We start from the raw sequence: 22,266 nt of genomic DNA on the forward strand, positions 1-22,266 counted from the left end.
TCCCCATGAAGTTGGCCCAGGATGCCTACTAACCCCCCTGTCCCCCACTCCTTCCTGCTGTCCTCTCTCCACCCGTCCACATCTATACGCTGCACATAGCTACAGTTGCTTTGCGACGGTAACACGGAACTTTTAAAAAATATATTTTTGTTACCGGTGCTCTGGAACATGGAGCAATGTTACTCTTACAAAGAGTCGTACCGGTATCTGCATTCGGCAGATGCACACGGAGCAGGGATGGGCATAAATACATTTTTTGAGTATTTAAATATAAATACAAAATACTTTGTTGACAGGAGTATTTAAATACTCTTCATAAATAGTTCTCAACATGAGTATTTAAATACAAAATATAAATACGCTATTTAAATACCGTAACTACTACCATAAATACTGTGAGGAAGATGTCATCTGGAATTACAGAAATAATTATGGTCATAAGGACAAATCAGCAAGAAAGAATAGAATTTATTTGTTAGATTATCATGGCGATTTTAACATTAGAAATTTCTCAAAGACTGCTTCTTTTAGGCATCTTCTGTTCGGCCGTAGAATCAGATTCGCAAAGGAGAACAGCATCTCCACAGGTGCCGATGAACAAATGCTTGTATTAAATTTGACGAAGATGCTTCGTAGAACAATGTTATCGGGTAGTCACGACCGTTATTCGCAACGACAGTGAAAAACTCGCCATCTAAAATGGTTTGTCGCATGCGCATGCTAGAGCAAACCCGGCATAATTGTGCCCCAAACTCGCCCTTCTTCCCGAAAGGTCAAATGCAGGGCAACTTTAAGATACGAGTCAGTATATTCTGTATTTAAGAGTATTTATAAAGTATTTACAAGAATACATACCCGTAAATTGGTATTTAAATATAATTATAAATACATTTTTCAAGTCTGTATTTAAATACAAAATATAAATACATGTATTTATATTTTAAATAGTATTTTAATTACAATGTATTTAAATACTGCCCATCCCTGACACGGAGGTATCAAAAGCTCACCGACAAATGACGACCTCACTAGAAGTTTGCAACAACCATTACCAATGAATGTCAAAGGGAGCTGGCATGTGCGAGGCAATGACTAAAAGCTCGCTCAGGAATTCTACGTACCTTTAAGAAAAAAAAAAAAAACCTCTGTATAAAATATGGGCCACACTGATTTTTCATATTGAGTATCGTTAAGTAGTTTGTACGAAGCAAGCACTGGTGGTGTGACCGAGCAAATATAGCCTGCGCTCAATTATGTCAGCTTTGTGGTCACACAAAAAAACTGTGAGATGGTGCACAAAAATGCTGCACGCCCTGTGAGTAGTCGGGGAGGTTTCAGGGGTTCGAACACTTCCCAAAACGGTACCTTTGGTAGTGGAGTTGGTAGGAGAAGTATAATCATCTGTGATCTTATCTTTTGTTTTTTAGTAATATAATGTAGGAGTAGTAGTAAGAGTAAAGAAGAAATTTTGGGAGAGATTGTGATATGAGTGAGTGAGTCTGTGTCCCGTTGGTTGAATGAGGCCCCTATGTTGTTGGAACGCAGATGCCAGTGTAGCGCAATTGGTTAGCGCACTCGACCGCCAATCGCTAGGTGCGTGCTTCAAATCTATAGCCGCTGTCTGCGGTTTCGACGACTGCAATGTTGGTTCATGTTCGTTGGCACTTTTAGGCTCCAATTACCTTGCTCCTACAGCTCCTTGAGGCACCTCTCGTGCATTTCGTTTGCACGCGCTGCATCGTGCACATTTTGACAAATCGAAACCAGCTGCTGAGACAGCATTCCGTGCGCTAGCTCGTCGTCTAGCTGCAGCTATGGCTGCGTCTACTAAAGCAGCGCCGCTGCCAGCGCTGTCAGCGGATGGCAAGTTTCCGCCTGAAATAAAGAGGCCGATTACAACAGGAAGAAATTCACATTCATAGTCGTGGTGTCGCCGTGCGCGAACTTAGTTTCGATTTCACGAAGCACAGTGTTGCCTTCTAAAGACAACAACAGCTTGTGCGCTCGCGGCGCAGCCCAATCGCCAGCGCAGCAAGCAATATATTTTTGACTCGTAAGTGTACATAAGTAGATGAGATTCGCATTTCGTTGTATTGATATTAGAGAGGTAGAAACAGATGCTCGGCATGCGCACGTTTCGCCCTTGGAAAGCATGTGCACTGTTGCGTTTGAGCGTTTGGTTTGAATGCGACCATTTAACCGCGAATGCCGTCGGTGAAAGTAGGGATAAAAAGCCAGGATTAAAAAAAGCGTCTTTGTTCCCTTCCAAGAAAACAGAATATTTTGCACACACGAACGTAGGAACTGTATTATTTATGCAAAAACGGCGCTCTTGTTTGAATTGCATGTCTTATGAAGACGAATCTTCTTTTAACTAAAGCACAAAAATTGAAGTCTGCATATTGGGAATGGAATGACTTTGGGACGTTGAGCTGCTAAAGCAAGTGATCCTCGCGACACTCAGAAGGTCGGGCAATACCGATTGCCTTGTATTGCCCCGTTCTCCGAGAGCGCTTCATGTTAGCAATGTTTGCTTTACAAATGAGTGTGATTCGCTTGGTATGTAGCTGGGATGATTTTAGCGAAGCGGTCAGTCATTTTCACTACTATTTTGCATTCGCTATCACTGTATATTTGCATTCGTATTACTCTGTGTTGTTTTCATGGCGTTGGTACAGAAGGCAGTTTACTTGGGTATTGCAGTTGCATGCTAAGAAACATTTTTCATGTTCGAGGTGCTTCAGGTGACACTTTACTGGCGCTAATGCCATGAGCTGGCCAGAGGGAGTGTTGTTGACCTCCATGTCAAATACAAAACAGGAAACAATATTCATAATCAACATTGCCTGGATGCTATCTTGTGCAGCATACTATGCCCCTTCATATGGAAAACATACAGGAATACAACCTACTTTGACCAGCACCTTTACAGCTTGCATTTATTGTGACAGAAGTACTATGTGAAAAGGACATTGTTGCCAATGAGTTTTGCTTAATTCCCACAGAAATGCATATCAAAGTTTGCCGAGTTTTGCTAATCAGAGCATCAGACACACATACACAATCACTGCTTGTTTACTGCAACAAAGTATGCAGGGTATAGTGCATATATATGATTACTAAGAAGGTGGATGACAAAAGTTTCTCGAAAATAATTTGTAAATCGAGGTTTTAAATTGGTGGTTCTTAGTCCTTTTTCTCCCTGCTACCCTTTTGCCATTCATCAAAGTGTTATCCCCAAATTTATTCAAAAGGAATGTGCACATACATATTGAAAAATTTCTAGAATACTTTATTCTGCCTTCTGAGTTTCTTGAGAGCATTGTTCGTTGCATGTGACCTTGCCACTAGATAACCCTTCTAGTACCATGCACACCTGAGAGCCGTCATGACATACCGTTAAGGCGGACTCACTTCTTAAGAAAGTCTACGGGGAATTGTTGTTCTCAGAATTCTCGTAAACCTCTCTAAATTTCTACACGAAAGAGGTACTGGCGTGTTCCCCTCGAGTTTATGTAGGGGAGGACACATCTTTGAAGACCTGATGCGATCCACTGATTTTTGGCGAATTAAAGTTTGTCAAATTTTCAACACATGGGGAGTCCATGGGAGATGCAACAAAATCGCTTCCCTCGGCCCGCCCGCGATATTTGGACCAAAATTATGTCATTCTTTGCAGTAACAGCCTGGGAATTGATTGCAATCAACAAATTCGACAAGCTTGCTGCAGTTTTCCAGATCCCTGCGAATGAAAACAATGGCTTTGTCGTCTGCTAGCATGTTCTGCACGCTGGCGCCGATTACATTTCTTCCTTAGAGCGCGGGAGGAAAGCAAAGCGAAGAAAACAATTTTGCGACCCAACCCTCTCCGGAAGCGAATGTTAACTAGACCGCATGAGTCCGGCTCAGGGCGTTCCAGGTCGAGGGAAATGTTGTATGAATTACACCACACTAGAGTCACTAAATAAGCTACGCTTCAGAGTAGCGACACTGTGCAGCCATGTTGTTTCGGATGACCTCCAGCCCCACCTCTGTTTTGGCAGTAGAAATAGATGAAGGTGAAGTTCAGCAGTGGAAGAGGACGACACTTCGAAGAGCGCTAAATGGATGGCGCTGGAGGTCATCCAAAACAACATGGCGGCACAGTGTCGCTACTCTGAAGCGTAGCTTATTTAGTGACTCTACACCACACAGAGTGCACACGGATGCCATTCACGGGCAAATGTTACACGGCGTCCATGTCTGCTGGTTGAGAAACCCTGTTTCAAATATGAAGGGATAGAGAGAGTTACAATGAAAGGAGATCTTTACGGAACGTGGTACAAACTGTATTTCTCGAAACACGTGAACCATCTTGCTTCGTAACCAACGAGATTTGGCCGAGGCAGACCACAGTTAGGGACGACACGAACACGTAAACCTCAACGCTCAGAAATCAACGAATGCAACAACTCGGGGAAAAGAGGCGCTGACGCCAGGAATCGAACCTGGGTCTTCTGATTTCCAGTCAGATATGCTAACCACTACACGTAGTGGTTAGCATATGGTGGTTAACAGTGGTGTAGTGGTTAGCATATCTGACCGGAAATCAGAAGACCCAGGTTCGATTCCTGGTGTCAGCACCTCTTTTCCCTGAGTTGTTGCAGTTGTTGCATTCATCCTTGCTTCGAGTGAAAGTTAAAACCAGACCATTTGACTCTCACCTAATTTTTCTACCTTCCACTTCCCTCTCTCTCTCGTTGATGATATGCAGGTTCTATGCAGGTCAGCCATTGATACTTTACAGCAGCATTCGCACTATAGTAATTATGACTGTCGTCTCTGTAGAGGTTTGTCTTTGCAACGGCTAGACCCGACATGTTCATAAGTGAAGGGTCAACTGTATGAACCACAAAGCAGTGGCTGCTGGGCAGTATGTAATACACACTTATTGTTCCTTTACAGAGTCCTCAAGAGCTTTAACAACGTAGCTGCAAGAATGGCCCTCCAATACACATGCCCACTGTGCACATACCACACCCGTTCGAGAGGCATCCTCTACAGGCACCTTCTGCTCCACACCGGTGTCAAGCCGTACTGCTGCGAACACTGCGGCAAGCGTTACGCCTTACCTGAGACGCTCCTGCAGCACATGACCGACCACAAGGCAGAGCCCCCGTACCAGTGCAGGAGGTGCAGCCTGGCTCTGGACCATTTCTCCGAGTACCTCAGGCACCAGGTGTACCACATGTTGAAAAGCATTCACCGCTGCTCCTTCTGCGGCGAAAGCTTTGAATGGAAGAAGGCCCTGAAGCAGCACACGAGGCTGCATCGAAACGGTAGGCACCTTTTTAAGATGTTCTTCGCGAGAAGACGCTTCATCGAGAGAGAGCTGGAATACAACGAAGCGTACGACGCGCCCCTCGACCTAAAGGTGAAGGTGCCTCGGGTGAAGGTGAAGGCCGAGAGCCCGCTGCGCTACGACAAGAACGGCATCAACGGGCCGGGCCGCGACCAGGAGCTGGACCTGCTCCACTACCCTTCGCTTCCTGCACCTTCTCTGAATAACTTTATTTTTCCAAATTACTCCCCACTATTGGACAACTACTACAAGTTTTACATGTACCCGCACCTCAACCTCTTCCCATATCCAAACGATTCAGGTGCCATCGCGCTCGCTCCGCCCGCAAACGGACAGCCCGCCAACGGGCAGGAGTTATTGACTGCGGAGAGTGGACTGTTGGCCTGCAGGGTGTGTGGTTGGCAGTTCTCTAAAGTGAGTCACCTGACAGCTCACATGTACGTCCACACGGGACGGAAACTGCACACGTGCGACGTCTGCAACAAGACCTTCACCCGGAAAGGATCCCTCAAATTGCATCGCCTGCAGCACCTCAACGAGAAGCCGTTTCAGTGCGACATATGCCGCAAGACCTTCCTGCAGGCACGCTACCTCCGCGCCCACATCCTCGTCCACCGCAGGCAGGAGGCCTCCAAATCGACGGACCGGGTCGTCCCGGGCGCCGGTTCCGCGGAGGGCAGGGTCTTCGAAACGGCGTCCACCACCTTCAGGTCTCCGTCCGTGCACCCTCCGGACATGGTTCCCGTGGGTTTGACCGTCGCCGTGAAAGAGCTGGAGCACGTGGACTCCCCGGAGTCGTCCGGGACTACGGGACTACCTCATCGCTGCCCCGTCTGCCAGAAGGGCTTCTCCCAACCCTACAAGCTCCGTCGCCACATGGTCATCCACGCGAGTCCTCGCATACACCAGTGCAGCATCTGTCAGAAGGTGCTGCCATCTGTGACGGAGCTGCGCAGCCACAAAAAGTCTCACGGCAGGACGAGGCTGCACTCGTGCGAGTACTGCAAGAAGGACTTCTCCTGTTCGTCCACCCTGCGGCGTCACGTGCGGATCCACACGGGGGAGAAGCCGTACCAGTGCGAGGTCTGTTTCAAGCGCTTCTCTGACCTGTCCAACAAGAACTGCCACATGCGGACTCACACGGGGGAGAAGCCATACAGCTGTGAGGTATGCAACATGAAGTTCTCTCTTAAGAATGCGTTCAATAGTCACATGAGGAATCATTTGTTGTAGACAGTCAATGCAGTTCATGGTGGATGGGTGTAAAGTGCAACTTTTGGAAGGCTCGGCTCTGGTGCGTAAGGGTACATGGAAGGACTGAGGACAGGGAAAGCTGCCAAAGTATGTCATTCTGCATATACTTTCACATACTCGAGTACCCGCAAGCGGCGCAACTTCTTGCAAAACCTCAGGAGGATTGTCTGCGCAATGACGTAACATTTAAAGCATCTGAAGCATGTGCTGCCACAAATGAAACAAGAATGCCCTGAGGCACTGGTACCCCAGTGACTCACACCCTTCTCCATCTTAGGACAAAGAGACATTTAAACACACAAGCCTCACAATACCCAGTTCAAAACTTCGATTGAATGATGGCAGTTGCCTTTTCTTCAACTGCCATTATTCGATTGAAGGAGATACGCAGAACAGTTCATAGACCACTTCTGTGTATCCCATATTCCACGCGTGTGACATTTTGGGACAGCACTGATAGACTACAGTAGTGACATTATGTGCACGTACTGTCTGTTGGAAGCGTGGGCATTCCCAGGATTTTTTCCAGGCGAGGGCGTTGCCCCCCCTCGCCTTTCTCGGAACATCAATGGTTGAAAGGAAGCTTCAAAACACGCAGTTTGAACAGCACGAGATTAACAAGGATAGGGCACTGGAATAAAAGTCGACCCCCTGTGTTACGAATCCTTTCTTTTTTTTAAATTAGAACGCAAGAAACAAGTTTTCGTACCTCATGAAGGCAACCTTACCTCGATAATAAATTTGATTGAACATGTGGCAAAAAGGAGAGCAAAGCAACACAGCGCAAATAACAAGAACAAGGGAAAAAGAAGCAATAAGGCAACGTCTATGGCCCACAGTAGTGCGACTCATAGTTTTTTTGTTTTTGTTTTTTCCTGCCAACCTGTTTTGATGCATTATGACCTTGTATGTCGATGTGACATAAAAACTTGAATCATCGTCACCATCATTTTTCCTGCCAATGATGCAGTTTATACAGTTCTAGGTTTTGGTTTTGCACTGACATAGGCACAGTTTTATACAGAATCTCATTGTTGCGCGACTCAGGTAGAAGGTAATCAAGGACTGTCTCAAGTCCTGCACTACAATGCTTCACAGAGCAAAAGCCCAAAGCTATAACAGATGATGTCACAAAAGGCAGTTAACCTCAGTTTCATATAACGGTCTGCAAATTTTGGGGACATAATTTGCAGAATGATTTTAAGTGTCATAAGAAAATATTTAATGGCAACTTTGGTTTGGGTTGGAGTTAGCTCGTGTCCAGAGTTGTGCAAGTTTCAGCTGCAGTTACCTGCCTCTGAAAATATTTAAGTACGGAAAAAGTTACTGACATGAAAATCCGAAAATCTTGCTCAGTTGCAGTTATGGAATGTAAATCAGCTGTGTTCGTGAAATGTATAATTGAATCGCTATTGAGTATATATCGCTGCGTGTATATAAGGTGGACAGGCGTTACAGTGCCTCGAACAACATATTTACGAGTTGTTTTTCATATCTGAAGCTGATAGATCTACACAATGGTCACGATAGTGCGTACGTTTGTCAAAAATGAAAGTCGTACGTAGAAAACAAAATGCATTAAGAGTATTTTAAGAGCACATCTAACACTGATTTTAAATATTCCTCCTATCACAGAAGGTATGTGATCCAACATTAAAGGGGCACTAAAGTGCAAAAATGTATCTTCGCGACACGAAACATTCCGTCATCATGACAGTGATGCAAAAGGAACGAGATTAATCCGTTGTGCCGTTTGTAATGAAAATGCGAATAAAGGTGCCAATTTGGAGTTTTTTTTTTTTTTTTTATAGATAAGTGCTTTATTTAGACATTCAATACATTACAAATTCTAAGGCGGGAACGCTAGGCAAGCCTTTAATGTGGTCTCCGTAAAAATTACAGTGACGAATAATAATTTGATACGCCTCGGAAAAACACAACACATTTTGCAAAACAATGGAAACACATGAAAAAATATGATCAGAAATAACTTTGCCGAGACAGTTTCAGCGTAGATACATAAACAGCAATAAACGTTACAAAGGAAGAATAAATAGAAGAAGACAACAAGGAAAGTCAATCACAACACATTTGACAACAGGCGCTTAAACATCACAAAACTAGATACGTCTTGCACCTGTGACGGTGATGCTTTCCCGCAAAGTAACAGAATAACTGTGCACCATAATTTGTGCGGGGCTGGGGAAGCGTTACACAAAATTCACTATTTCTGAAGCAGTACTGACTTGCAGCATGATTAACTGAAATTAATGATGAATTGACCATGTTGTGCAAAAGTTTAAACAAAAGTAACAGACATTTGTATTTTACTAAGGAATAGATGTTTCTAATGCCCAGTAAGGAGAAACAAAATGTAACAGGTTTATATGGGGGGAGTCCCATCATGATACGCAAGGCCTTCTTTTGCAAAAGAAATATTGGTTGAATACTTGTCTTGTAGGTAACCCGTATGCTTCCAGACAATATGAAATGTGACTATAGTTCCTCTTTCCTACCTCCGAATCGACGCAAAACTTCAAGGGTACGTCACCCCTAGCGTCACCTCGAATTGTCAAAGGAGGCGCCCCTTCCCACATTTCTTTGTCCAATGAACATGGTACAAGGGAACTCCGACTTGGCTGTGACGCGTAGAGATACTTCTCACCGGGACGCCAACGCTTTACAAACAAAACTTTATACGAAGCGGAGGCTACACAGTCACCGTGTGAAGCCCTACCAACTGAGAGTGGAGGAGTATGGATCAGATTGCAGATGAGTGCGTAACAGAAGCTACAGCAGTGATGGGGTGGTTCTAATAGCACCTTTGTGTGATTATGAAGTCCATCTGTCGTGTTGTACGTTCCACAATTCTATTCTAGACAAAAAAATTTGGTGTCTAGTTTTGAAAAAAATTTGTACGTCATCTTCATTGACAGATGGGATATGTCGTCGTCACGACTAGTCCATTTGTCAGTTTGACGTGAAACTCGTTATTACACACACCTCGCAAGAGCGCATCGCAGAATACTGCACACTTGTTATTCTTCCTGCGTTGCATTGAGTGTGTATTCGAAATAATGTGCATTGAGTACGGAACATAAGTGCTCCCAGTAGCTTATGAGACCCACAAACAGCAACCCCTTTAGAGCCCCTTTAAAGGGGTTATATGACACTTTGCCGCAAGTTACCTCGGATGCATGTAAAACATTATTATTTGCATCGGCATGAACCTGTGTTCAAGGTTCCACAGGAAAGGGGATAAAAGACAAATTGAACATTGGCACTGCAAATACTGGCATCATGACAGGCATCTGTGCCTGTGAGGCTGCCTCGTACAAGGTCAGGCATCTTTCAGAAACCGCAGGAATGACCCAGACTGTGGCGCGTAAAAAAAAAAAATCCTAATAATCTGGTGCGCAGGACAACGAATGTGCATGATGTATTAGATCACATCTATCAAAGTATCACAACCGTTTCACTAAAAGTTAAAATTTACATAGTTGACTAGATGAGATGGGTGACCACAGGTGGACGTATTAGATGCCTCAAACAAAAAATTGCGATTTGGTGCAGTTCACTTCTGATAAATTGTGGAATTAAAAAAAAACAAAAAAGACACTTACCTCTTAACATATCACGTACCATCTTTTAAGCTTCGCATATATGCGAGTCTGGTTAGGACTGCTGCAGTCTAAACTTTGTTACGAAATTTATTCTGCTGCTCTCGATGAGTTCAATGCATAATGTGCACTTTTCGTTGAAATCAATCAATCAGTGCACTTTTGTTTTCCGCTGTCAGTAAATATGCCTTCTAGAGTGACAGAAATTTCGAGGATCCTGTCCCTTTGTAGTTATAGGAGTGTTTAGTCTCATTTTCTGTGTCACCAGTATTTTTGATGGGCTTATTTACTCTCTTGCTCTTCGGCAGCACCCAAGAACATCCCAGCAGAAATCACCATAGCCGATGCCTTCCAAAAGAAGCATTTTGTCCGTTACGTTGTGTGGACACAGGGTATACTTTGCAACACTTTGCACTATCTGTGGAATGCAGCGGCGAAAGAGCCGAGGTTCTAATGCCATCGCATAGAATTGTCTTTGGTCCTGTGCTCTGTGATTGAAACATGTACCGTAATTTCACGCGTATAAGCCGCACCGCAGATAAGCCGCAGGACGCGTTTCTTGGGACGTTTTGAAAATTTTCTGGCAGATAAGCCGCACCCGCAGATAAGCCGCGGGCAATACGGGACGACTGATTTGTGCGACAAAGGAGACCATAGAGAAGGCCATAAACCATGTGGTCCATACTCCGGGATCGGCACAGTGTACAACAGAGGAGGTCAGTTCTGGAGTTCTACCAAGATCGGATTGTGCCCTTGTCGGGTGTTTTTCGTGGGCTGATGGGTCAGTGATCTTCCAGAAGACGTGAATCACTGTCACCACTTTCCTTAAAGCTGCTTGGGAGAATGCACCAGGAAGATCAATCTACTCGAATGTGGACCCGTCCCTGTTACGCACTGTTCGTGCATCGGCAGGGCAGTACTGTTCCAGAGACACTGTCGGCCCTTTCGTTAAAATCGGCGTATGGGGAAAATACCAGGAAAAAATAGTCATCAGATAAGCCGCACTGGTGGATAAGCCGCAGGGCGCCCGTGAGAAAAAAAAATCGTGCATAAGCCGCGGCTAATACGCGTGAAAATACGGTACATGGATGTGGTATGTGATGGGCCTCTGTGATTTGGTGACAGCACCAGTCAAAGTTCGGGTTTTATGTATATCTGAGCGGAACAAGAGTTGTGATAGCCGCTGTACGTCCCATATTATATGCGCTTCGCATCGAGTAGTACCGTCAGTTGTTTGAGCGAATTTATACTTTCTATACTTCACCGAGATAACGTTTCAAAAAATGCTGCACACCATGCAGAATGCGTTCAAAAATAAAACTCCCTATCTAGAGCTCAAATTACATTAGGTAACTTCAATATACAGTCGACCCGCGTTTATCCGGACGGCTTCGTTTCCTGCGAAAATGTCCGGATAGCGGAGGAACCGGATAACTGAAACACGAAAATCCAGAGTGATCCTAAAAGGACATCCTTATTGACCATTACGCAGATAACTATACATTTTCATCTGTTTTGTTCTAAGTTCATCCCATCCAGTTCTTGCAAACCTTTGCTAATGGCATTGATTTGCGAAATATTGTTCCGTTGCTCGAAAAATACTAGCGATGTTCTCAGTGCCGCCCGCGCATTTTCTACCGTCACACCTGGTGCATCCACGCTTTCATCATCAGATTCTCCTTGAACACTATCGGAAGCGATGACACTGACGATGTCGTCATCTGTGAAAGCAGCGCAGGGGTGTCGTTGCGGACTTTCTCAGTCTGAAATGACCAGACTGCTCAGTGGATTACTTTTGTGTAGCGTGCGAAGTCGGAAAGGGAGAAAATTCTTCCTAGCAACACCCCAAGCAGCACAATGTACTGAAAGTCGAGTGCAACAGGGGTGGACTACGTAGGTGGAAGGCCTTGAACAGGCTCGTGAAGCTAAAGAGCGCTGATAAGACACATACTGACCACCCCTATTGCACTCGACTTTCAGTGCATTGTGCTGCTTGGGACAGTCTTTGTGTCAGTAAAAAGGAGGCCACGACCAGGGTCCTCGACCTCGCTTGACTAGGTGTGGGCCAAGTGTCATTCCTGGACAATGACCGGATAACTAAAGCCAATTGTTGGGTATTAGTCACTTCTATTTCCCTGAAATTTTCGTCCGAGTCCGGCAGCTGAAGTCCGGATAAACGAGGGGGAAATACATGGGGAGAAATCCATCCCCATGCTTTTTTGTCCGGATAGAGCAGGATCCGGATAAATGAAGTCCGGATAAACGCGGGTCGACTGTAGTTTCATTAGCAGACTCTATCTGCCATATCAAAACAGGAGCCTTAGGCTTTTTTGCCGTCCCAAACGTTTTCACCTGCGTACAGCGTGCGCGATTTCTCGAATAGTTCCTGCGTCGTACGCGGCTGTCGTCGGGCGTATTGTTGTGCTCTACGGTTGAGGATGCAAAACTACATCTTGTAAATTTACCCTTCATTTTCGGTGGGAAGCTAGGCTCCCATTTTTGTACATACTAGCAATATACGGGTACGCCCACTGACGTGCTCCCGGATTTAAAAATTGGCGGAGCTCTCTGCGCGAATGAAACGAAGCGAGTTTTTGGTGTGAGTGGATGCATTGTTCAGGTGCTGTTTTTCTTTTGTTTTTATTTTGCAGACTTTCCTTTTACCCAGAAAAACAATTATTACATATTATTATTTTTAGTACAATCGTCTGATTTTTAACTGCAGGTTTTCCCGGTGATTTTAATCCAAGCGCCATTGAAATTAATCCACGTGCCATGCAAACTTCATGGGGCATGGATTAATTTAGCTGGAACTTGGATTAAAATCTCCGGGAAAACCTGTAGTCACATTTTTACCATGGTTTTGGTGCACTATAGCCTGATTTGCTTATGCGCCATTAAAATTGAATCATCATCATCCTCACCACCAGTACCAGAAAAACAAAAAGGCAGCCGTCATTATACGATGTATATCTCGTTGTTTAGTGACTTGTATTCATTTCGAAATTTTGCTTTTATAATTTGTGTTTTGCTCTCGCTATCTTGTATTTCATTTCTCCAGCTCACCGTGGTGCCCCTTCCGAGAGTGAGGTGTTCATTTCCCCTATGTGGGAGCACTGAAATTATTCAAATAAATGAGTTATTCATTAATTAGTCAAAGCGGGTTAAAACTTGGACGGGTTGGTAACACTTACTTGAAACCGATAAAACCCTCAGTGCGGGGACACAGTGCAGCGTGTTGTTGTCGTCCTTCTATTCGTCTCTCGTCCCTGCACTGAGGGTTTTATCGGTTTTAAGTACAGTGTTCGCCAAGATAAACTTTGGGGTTTGTAACGGAGATAAAACAAACTAGAACAGTGTTGGAAAGCCAAAGTCGGTGTTAGAAGATGTATTGTGCCCCAAGATTTTATGTCGACAATGCCCCTTGGTCCGTTCCTCTGCGGATAAATCGTGAAGATTAAAAAATCGCCGCTGCCTAAACGGCTATACCTGTGTTTCGGCTTCTTTCCGTCAGATGGTGAAACGGTCGAACGCTGCGTTGCAGAGTACGATTCTGCATTCAGTTCCACTTGTTCAGATTTCGATGTCGTCTGCAACGCCGCGTTCAACCGTTTCGCCATCTGACGGAAAGGAGCTGAAACACAGGTATAGCCGACTAAGCAGCGGCGGTTTTCTAATTTTCACGATTTATCCGCAGAGGAACGGACCAAGCGGCATTGTCGACATAAAATTTTGGGGCATAATACATCCTCTAACGCCTACTTTAGCTTTCCGACACTGTTCTTATTTGTTTTATCTCCGTTACAAGCCCCGAAGTTTATCTTGGCGAACCCTGTATAATTAATTACGCTTAATGAAACGGATGGTGACTAGGATACACGCTACAGCTACCCGCATCCTGCTGGTTTCGTTCGCGTAGAGCGCTCCATCTCTCTCGAAATCTTGGAGTACGTCCGATGGGCAACCCTGTACGTAGTATCAAACATCACATTCAGCTGCCACAGACCCCGCAGAGTAGGTGCTCATACGGTCTCACGTGAGCAAAGTATGTGTCCCACAAACGAGAGATCTATGCACTGTGGAGGTTTACGTTTGTTTGTACATAGTTGACCATGCCTACCGAAGCGTCTAGTAGGCGTACTCACAAGCTTGCTTAAGACTACCACTGCAACCTCTGCTACCTCGTAATGTGACTTAGATACAATAAGTGATTGTGTCCCCCTTGACAGTGCTTTGCTTGCCATCAACGAACAATGTCGACCATCCTGTACGAGAACTGAACTGTCCAATGTGTGTTTTGCGAGACTGTGACCTGTACATATATAAGGCGTTGCACCGTGTTGATAACTTGGCTACCTCATTTGAATGGTGATAGGACTGTTGTGGATCTCCACCTGGTGTACCTCGGTATGCCTCTTTTTCTCTTTTTGCGTGGTAGTTGATTTTTGAGTGTTGTATAGAAGTAAGTGTGGGGACACTTAACCAGCCATGACTGCACTACTGGCAGAGTGAATAGAAAGAAGGTCAATTTCTCACCCCCATAGCGGGAAATGAGAAAGAAATGTGACAATAAATGCCCCACCACGCAGTAAATACGTCCGGAGATTAAACCAGCCAATGCAAGTGATTTCTTGGAGGAAATATATGTGGGTTCATTGCGCTTACAGCTTGCGACTAAAATTTGGAAAATTGTGTACGCAATTTAACTTCAGGATCTGCAGTGAATGACACTATTCATGTTTGTGGGTTGTGACTTGGAGATATGGAACAGAGACTAGCTTCTGGTTGTTTGTGTGTGACACGCAACTAATTTTAGGGCAGTTTTTCTTTTGCCGTGCCTCAGTGTAAGAGATTTTCCCCGGATTTTTTCCTCTTGAAGGGTGACACACATCTCAGGGGGCTACTGCAATGTGTATTCATACAAAATGTATGTTCCCATAAGAAATTGTTTACACAGTGTTGTAAGGTTTGGGGGTGCAGGGACAATCCCTGCTTGGCATGGTCGAGCATATCAAACTACACCAACTAAAATTTGCCTAATGCCAACCACTTTTCACGCAAGTAAGTATGGCTCTACCAGTTGCAGAACTTGCCCTATTATTATCTGCGTCTACTTTATTTATTTTATTATTACCCGTCTACATCGTGCGAGAAACTTTTGGCAAAAAGGACCAGGAAGGTCTTGAATGCAGTCTCCATAATGAACAGTTAGCTGAACCAAATTTTCACGTTAGTTTTGGCACGAGTAAGATGAACTTAGGAAAGCTATGCAATGAGACGGAGACACTTATACGATCGTGGGAGTTGACACCATTTAAAGTCTGCCGAACTTTTGAAGTACGCAACCGCTGTGGTCATGTTTAGTACCTGGTATCTCCGCAAGGCTTTTTGTTCCCTCATAGCACGAAGTCGAAGAATTTTTTGGGAAATGTGCTTCTGCGAAAATTTGATGAGGCGCAGTAACGTCACACGATTTTCACGTGCTCCGTGAGTGATCCCGATGCAGTGTTTTAGTTTCAGAGTTCTTCTAATGAATTACATCCGCGGTTTTCGAGCAGTGAAAATGGCAACGTCCATCCGGTGATCATCTGTGAGCATCTGTCCATTTGATCTGCCAAGAGCATATCCCTTATTACTCTGTCTGTGAAAAGATGGTTGTAGAGCAGGAGTGCAGTCCAGTGTTGTAACTAGAATGCTCAGTGTAACATAGTACTCGCTATAAAATAAAAACGGCATTCAAAGTATCTGTGTAACGCAGCTTTGTCGACTTATTCGTCGAGCAGAGTACAGCTCTACAACAGCTCCAAAGAGAAAGAGCGATTTACAGGTGGATGTCACGGAACTCCAGGTTGTCGACGTTATACGTAACCTGTGTCGCAGGTATGGACAACTTACCTTAGATGTAGGGCTACTTCATATTGGTAAGTTACAATTTCGTGATGTACGTAGTGACGGTACGTCCCTACGTACTGGTACCGGTACGTTACGTGAAGAAGTAGTGACGACCAATGACAGGCCAGACACAAAGTAATCAAGGTCGATTACTTTGACGCTTACTCGGTAGTTAAGGTGGAGTGCCCAGTGAGCCATCCTTACACTGGTCTACAGGGTGTTTTTTTTTTTTTTGTCCTTTACCATGGCCGGCGTCTACGGAGGAGGGGGGCAGCGCCCCCCCCCCCGAGCCCGCCTAAACGGGCGCTAAACAGACCACTTTCCGGGGGCAAGAATACGGGGGGGGGGGGGGTGCAAATTTCATACTTGTCCTCCCGGAGGTGAAAAGCAGACGCCGGTACTTACAGATTACGGATTACTTTACAGATTTGAATGAAAAAAAAATCAAAGCAGCACTGATTACATTTTAGCAGGCGGGTTATGTTCCGTGGCTGATAACTTTTAAATAAGGAGTGCAGAGGGCCATTCAAAAAATTTGCAGATTAAGACGTCTGATGAAAGTGTGTGTGTCATTATACCGAATAGCGCGAAAGGTTTTGATGTGTGCAATATGCTTCCCAGAAAAAAACTCACATAAACATAGCTCCGCCCGTTCACCCTTAACTCGCCACTCCGGGTATAACGAGGAGGAGAAGGAATGATGCCACGTCACCGATGACGTTACAGGGGGAACTCGTTCTGGTTCGCCGGTCAGTGGAGATCAGCGGCTTGTTTCTTTGAAGCCGTTAACCAGTTTTTGTGGGATAGAAGGAACGGCCGAATCATGACCGAGCCAGGAGCAATGCTTTTTCAGAACCCCGAACAGCCGAGTAGCAGACGACAGCGGAGTAGCAGACAACATTTCTCTGGACCAATCAGCGAGCGTGATCCTTGTAGCGTCAGCGCGAGGTTCCAGGCAGATCACATGCTGGTGCTGCTCTCTACCGCCGTTGCGCACGGTTTGTTTTTTGCGGCGTACTTTAAATTCTATTTCTGCAATAATTGTGACTCTGTGGTCTGAATTACCTCGCATGGTGCATCTTACAGGCCTACTTACAATTTTAATGGGAAGAAAACGGGGTGTTAAAAATGACTTCTGTGCTACTTTAATTAGATATTTTCCGAAAAATGCGGGACAACAGAATTTGGGGCAACCGTCTTTTTTGAGAAAGCTGAAACGAGCTCGTATTTTGATTTGCAAATGAGCCGAAACCGGAACTGTATGCTTCTCGAGCGGCTTATCTATATAGGCGGAAAGTGGTCTATCTGGATCAGGTGAGCGCCTACTCCAATCAGCTCCATCGCTACAAAACACTTGTCCCTCCGACGCGAACGCCCTTTCCCTCTTTTTGCGCTCGAGAAATGCGTGGTTTCGGTTTCGGCTCATTTGCGTAGCAAAATTTCGCGATTTATATCTCAAAGTACATGCTCGGCTGCAGTATATTTGAGAAATAAATAATGACTGGCTCCAATTCTGCTATCTCGCATTTTCCCGGAAACATACCCAGTTAATAAGTTAATGAGCTCTAGATAATTAGTCGTCCAGTAGTTAAACAAACTTTCCGACAGGCCTTCTCTCGTAACACACCTCTGAAAACCGCCTCTCATAGTCTTATTAGTGTATCATACAAATTCTGTACAAGATAAAGAAAACGCCTTGGAAATCACGCTTAGACACACGTTATATTTTTTATTTTTGAGATAGATAAAATAGAAAATGCCCTCCCCCTTCACTATCGAGTGGATGATTACTATAGGTAGATTTCTAGGTCGGATTATTAGGTAGGTCGGTAGGCTTTTTATTCGCTTCTTTCGTAGTTCTTCCAAGGTTTCTAAATGGGACCGCAGGGCATACCTGTGTGTGATGCAATCTCATCAAAGCATCCAATATCCGAAAAACTTAACTGCAGGTTTGTTGAGATCAATAAAACACAAGGATAACCTATACAAGAAAGTGTGCTCAAATCAACACAACATGGCGCTCTTAAAAAGATACAAAGCATATATAGAAATGTTCTCTCCCACTTACTGCTGAAGGCAAAACGCGACTATACTTCCACAATGCTCTCTCAGAGGCAGCCGATGACAGCGGAACAACATGGCAAGTTATCAATTAAGCTCCAGGGGAAAGGCAAAATACTAACAAAATCCACAGTATAAAAACCCTCCATAGCCAATACGCTAAACATGTATTTTTTCACTCTTTCCATATACTATGCTCGACCAGGGGTCGAAACCGGAACTGAACCGGAACTGAAAACCGCAAAAAAAAACGTTATTTTTTGCCGAACCGAACCGTAAACATTTTTTCTCTCCCCTCGAACGAACTGGAACGGAACCGAAAAAATATGATGCGGTAACCGGTTCGCCAGACGGTAAAAACACCTATACCTTCCCACTCGACTGCTGCGCAGTATCTCCTTGCATCGCTCGGAATCTTGCCGAATTCATAGAGCGGACAAATTGATAAACCAAGAAGTGGTGAGTCCATGCACCTCCTACAGCCTCACCTCCAAAATATTCACGACAGCCCTGTACATTTTTGTGACTCGAGATGTAAAAAAAGAAGGGAAAAAAAGTGCTACACGACAGCTACACTATAGCTACACGTTGCATTGTTGCCCCGGCTGCTTCCTTTCATTCAGCGTCGCAGTGTGAAGGCGACGTAAATTTTAATAGTTCACAGTAGTGACATCCATAAGCAACGCAGACCTCTAGCGACCACGGGAAAGAGGTTGGCGTGTGGTCCAGAGCATGGAGGAAGGAAACACATGAGCGGCGCCTCTCGGCCGCCAGGGAGTAAGAGGTAGGAAGGAGGAGCAAGCCGTCGCCAGAACCTGATATTACCTCTCACATGTGCTACACTAATTAGCACAGCACACGTAAACCGATTCGAATCGTTATTTGGGTTGTGCTGAACACGAACCGAACCGGTAATCTTGAACCGGAACTTGAACCGAACCCCCCCCAAAATCAGACGTCGCACATACCTCAACAAACAATACCCATACCTGTTAATCCTAAAACATTTTTTCTTACCCCTAGTGCCACTACGGACTAAATCTCGTGTCTTCAGAATCCTACCGAAGTTACGTTACTCAAATCTTCTTGTCTCACTTTACATTTCTGTAAAATATTTCGGCTCTACGTAATGCGAAAGCTAGAGTAAATTATTTTTTTATTTTTGAGAGCTGTGACGTCATGTTAGCCTCCGGCGGAGCGCCCGGCTCTCATCTGGCAACGTTGTTGCCTTTTGCATCTTCCGAGTGGCTCACTTTTTGCACACCGTTAGCCCCACGTGACATACCACGCTTCGGAAGAATATGAGATCAGTAATATTTATCTCTGTCACCTGCTATACATGCAATTTTATCAATTTTTAATTGAAATTTTATTTTTTAAATTGAATTCTGAAATTTGCCTAGTCAGCGGAATGTCTTGTTGTCAGAAACAGAAAGCGCATGTCGGATTTCCTCTACTTCCATACATACCTTACTACAATGGTATTAGCTGGGAAAATAAAAGTGAGAAGACCACCGTTTCCCCCTTCAATAAGCGACGCGAGGAGGACATGAACCTTACCATTTAGATCTCAGTTGCTTCAAATTCCAGATTCCTTTTCTTCTGGTAGCATCAGCATGGTAGAACGCCGCAGTTATCTGAAGCTGTTGTGAGAGGGACAGTTTTTGTTATTTTCTTCTTTTTTTTTAAGCGACTACCATTTTAATAATAATAATGATTTGTTAATCAGCAACACTACAAGCCAAGTACTCCAACTCAACAAGCCGAAAGACTTGTAGCACGGTGCCTAGGGGCGCTCACCGGCGTGTTGCATGCAAAATGAAAGAACCAGGCCAGTCACCCCACATCAACAGAACCAAAGCAGCAAACAGATGCAAACCTGATAAAAAAAAAATGGAAAATTAAATATCGATTCGCAGCTCGGTCTCAGTTCTTGTAATAGAGTTTTCGTAACGACTTTTTAAGTTTGTGAACTGCGTCTATGGAGGACAGCTGAGCTCATTAAAGACACGCGGAACAACGGGCATCTACGGTAGAATCCATAATTTGTAAAAGAAAAGGGCACGGTAAAGCTAAACTGTTTGCGTCTAGCAAAAAACAGGAGCAGGAACCTTACTGTGTGTTCACACGAGTGGCATCCTCACGGAAGATTCTAGCGGAAGAAAAAGTGAAAACACTGCTCACAGAGACAAAGTTCCCTTCCGCGTTATGTTGGGCATTCACACGGCGCGGAATATTGACAATGGCGTACTGTGCACATAGCAGACGACACCGTCAGCGTCTTTCCTGTCGTCTGCTACGGAATATCTTGTGGCTATGTCGCAGGGTATTCCCTACGGTAAAGGTGATTAGAATGGCTGAAGGCAGGAATATTGTAGGCAACACTCTTCAGACAACTTCTTCAACTTGAAAGATGAAATTCGTTGTTGTTCCAGCCTCAGAACATGAGTTCTTTCATCTTCTTCAACTTGAGACAACTCTGGCTTTCACTGCAGTGATCGAATACAGTTATGCCATGAAGACATAACGTAGTACATTGTAACCTATAGAGCTTCCAGAACAGACCTACGAATTCTAACAGGAGCCGCGTATGCCTAAACGAAAAAAAAAAAAAAAAAACGTAATAGTTAAGAGTAGATTTACACGTGAAGTGAGTCAGCCTATTTGTGTGGCGACCTGTTACACGACGTGCCGCAGGGTAGAACTGTGGCTAACTGGGGTTCTTTTGACGTGCGCCAGAAATCTCTGACACCCGCTGCTGGAAGTAATGTTTACATCCCCCACATTGCTGCCGCCCTCGGCCGGGATCGAACCCGCGATCTTGAGCTGAGCAAGCCAAAACGTTACCGACTGCGGAAAGCTCAACTGACATGTTGAGTAAAAATATACACACAAAGTTTAACATGAGACAATTGATGTTCTGAGGCTGGAACATATATATAGAAAGGACATATACATACAAAGCCTCAAGTGCCTAACAAATTAATGATGAAAGTTGGAAGTCACTGAAAAGGTTAGCCAGCTGTCGGACTCGAACCCACATCTTCTGGATTACCTGCGCAGGGCTCTACCAACTGAGCTAAGCTAACACGCCTCCGCAGCGACTTCCAAAGGTGCGTCATCTGAAGGGACAAACCGGCCACTCTCTCTCACTCATCCCCCTTTCACTCCTACATTTTCCTCTATCATACACGCATTCATCCGACGGGATCGACGCAAGCGGCATCTGTTTGAACATGAGACAATTGATGTTCTGAGGCTGGAACACATAGAAAGGACAAATACATACAAAGCCAAAGTTTGCCTTCGTCAGGGACGCCCACATTGACAAGAAAAACGTCACTTAGTGTACTGCATGGTAAATAAGCCAGAGCATGCATGGGCGTTCACAGGATGGAGGGGGGGGGTTCCAATGGGGGGGGGGAGCGCATAACCAATATACACTAGATAATAGAATGACGACACCTGAAATCTGATATGATGCGGATCTGGCGGGTAAGGTTCTGATTAGTATGACGACATCTGAGTATAAATAAGGACGACCTGTGTTTATGGAGAGCGATTTCCACGAGCCACCCTATAGACTTCCGGTGGGGGGGGGGGCAAAGGCACCCCCTGCACCTCCTCGGTACGTACGCCCATGTTCGCATGTCTTCTGTGGTGGGTAGTTCTCTTGGACTACCCAAATCCCACAGCAATACGAAAGGCACGCCCCTCACTATCCCTCTCCTGTGGAGAGGTGGTTCTCTCCCAGAGCGCCGCCCCTTCCCCCAAATACCATCCCCCCTTGTATATTTCTGGACGCCAACGGCACGGCGGAGCATGTAAAAGCGTCCATTCATTGGTGGATAGCCAAGGTCTTGGGAGGTGGTGGACAGTTCCCCTTGAAGTCGGCCCAGGACGCATGCTAACCCCCCCTGTCCCCTACTCCTTCCTTCTGTCCTCTCTCCATCTGTCCACGTCTGTACGCCGCACATAGCCAGAGTTGCTTCGCGGCGCTAACACGGAATCAAGAAAAAAAAAATCGTTTAAATCACAGACGGTCCCAAATGCTCCATACACGACCAAACTCGTTGTCGAGAGACCGTTGCGTAATTT

The 22,266-nt window shown here is 45.0% G+C and overlaps 1 protein-coding gene across 8 annotated transcripts; it reads left to right on the plus strand.

The window, feature by feature from the left end:
* The first annotated feature begins 2,002 nt into the window (after positions 1 to 2,002).
* Positions 2,003 to 15,959, plus strand: LOC135400203 (zinc finger protein 888-like). 8 transcript variants are annotated; one of them, XM_064631959.1, is made up of 4 exons: positions 2,003 to 2,053; positions 4,945 to 6,508; positions 6,579 to 6,682; positions 10,524 to 11,733. In XM_064631959.1, exons 2-3 carry the CDS (start codon positions 4,979 to 4,981, stop codon positions 6,660 to 6,662), a joined length of 1,614 nt encoding a protein of 537 aa, XP_064488029.1. In that variant the 5' UTR covers positions 2,003 to 2,053; positions 4,945 to 4,978; the 3' UTR covers positions 6,663 to 6,682; positions 10,524 to 11,733. The 8 variants fall into 8 exon arrangements, 7 of the variants coding, with proteins under 7 accessions (XP_064488029.1, XP_064488023.1, XP_064488024.1 ...); XM_064631953.1 differs by lacking the exon at positions 2,003 to 2,053 and adding an exon at positions 2,373 to 2,589; XR_010424554.1 differs by lacking the exon at positions 2,003 to 2,053 and adding an exon at positions 2,376 to 2,589 and having other exon boundaries at positions 6,575 to 6,682.
* Positions 15,960 to 22,266: the final 6,307 nt, after the last annotated feature.

This window comes from Ornithodoros turicata, chromosome 7 (genome assembly GCF_037126465.1).
Source record: "Ornithodoros turicata isolate Travis chromosome 7, ASM3712646v1, whole genome shotgun sequence".
In the NCBI taxonomy this organism is placed as follows: Eukaryota; Metazoa; Arthropoda; class Arachnida; order Ixodida; family Argasidae; genus Ornithodoros; species Ornithodoros turicata.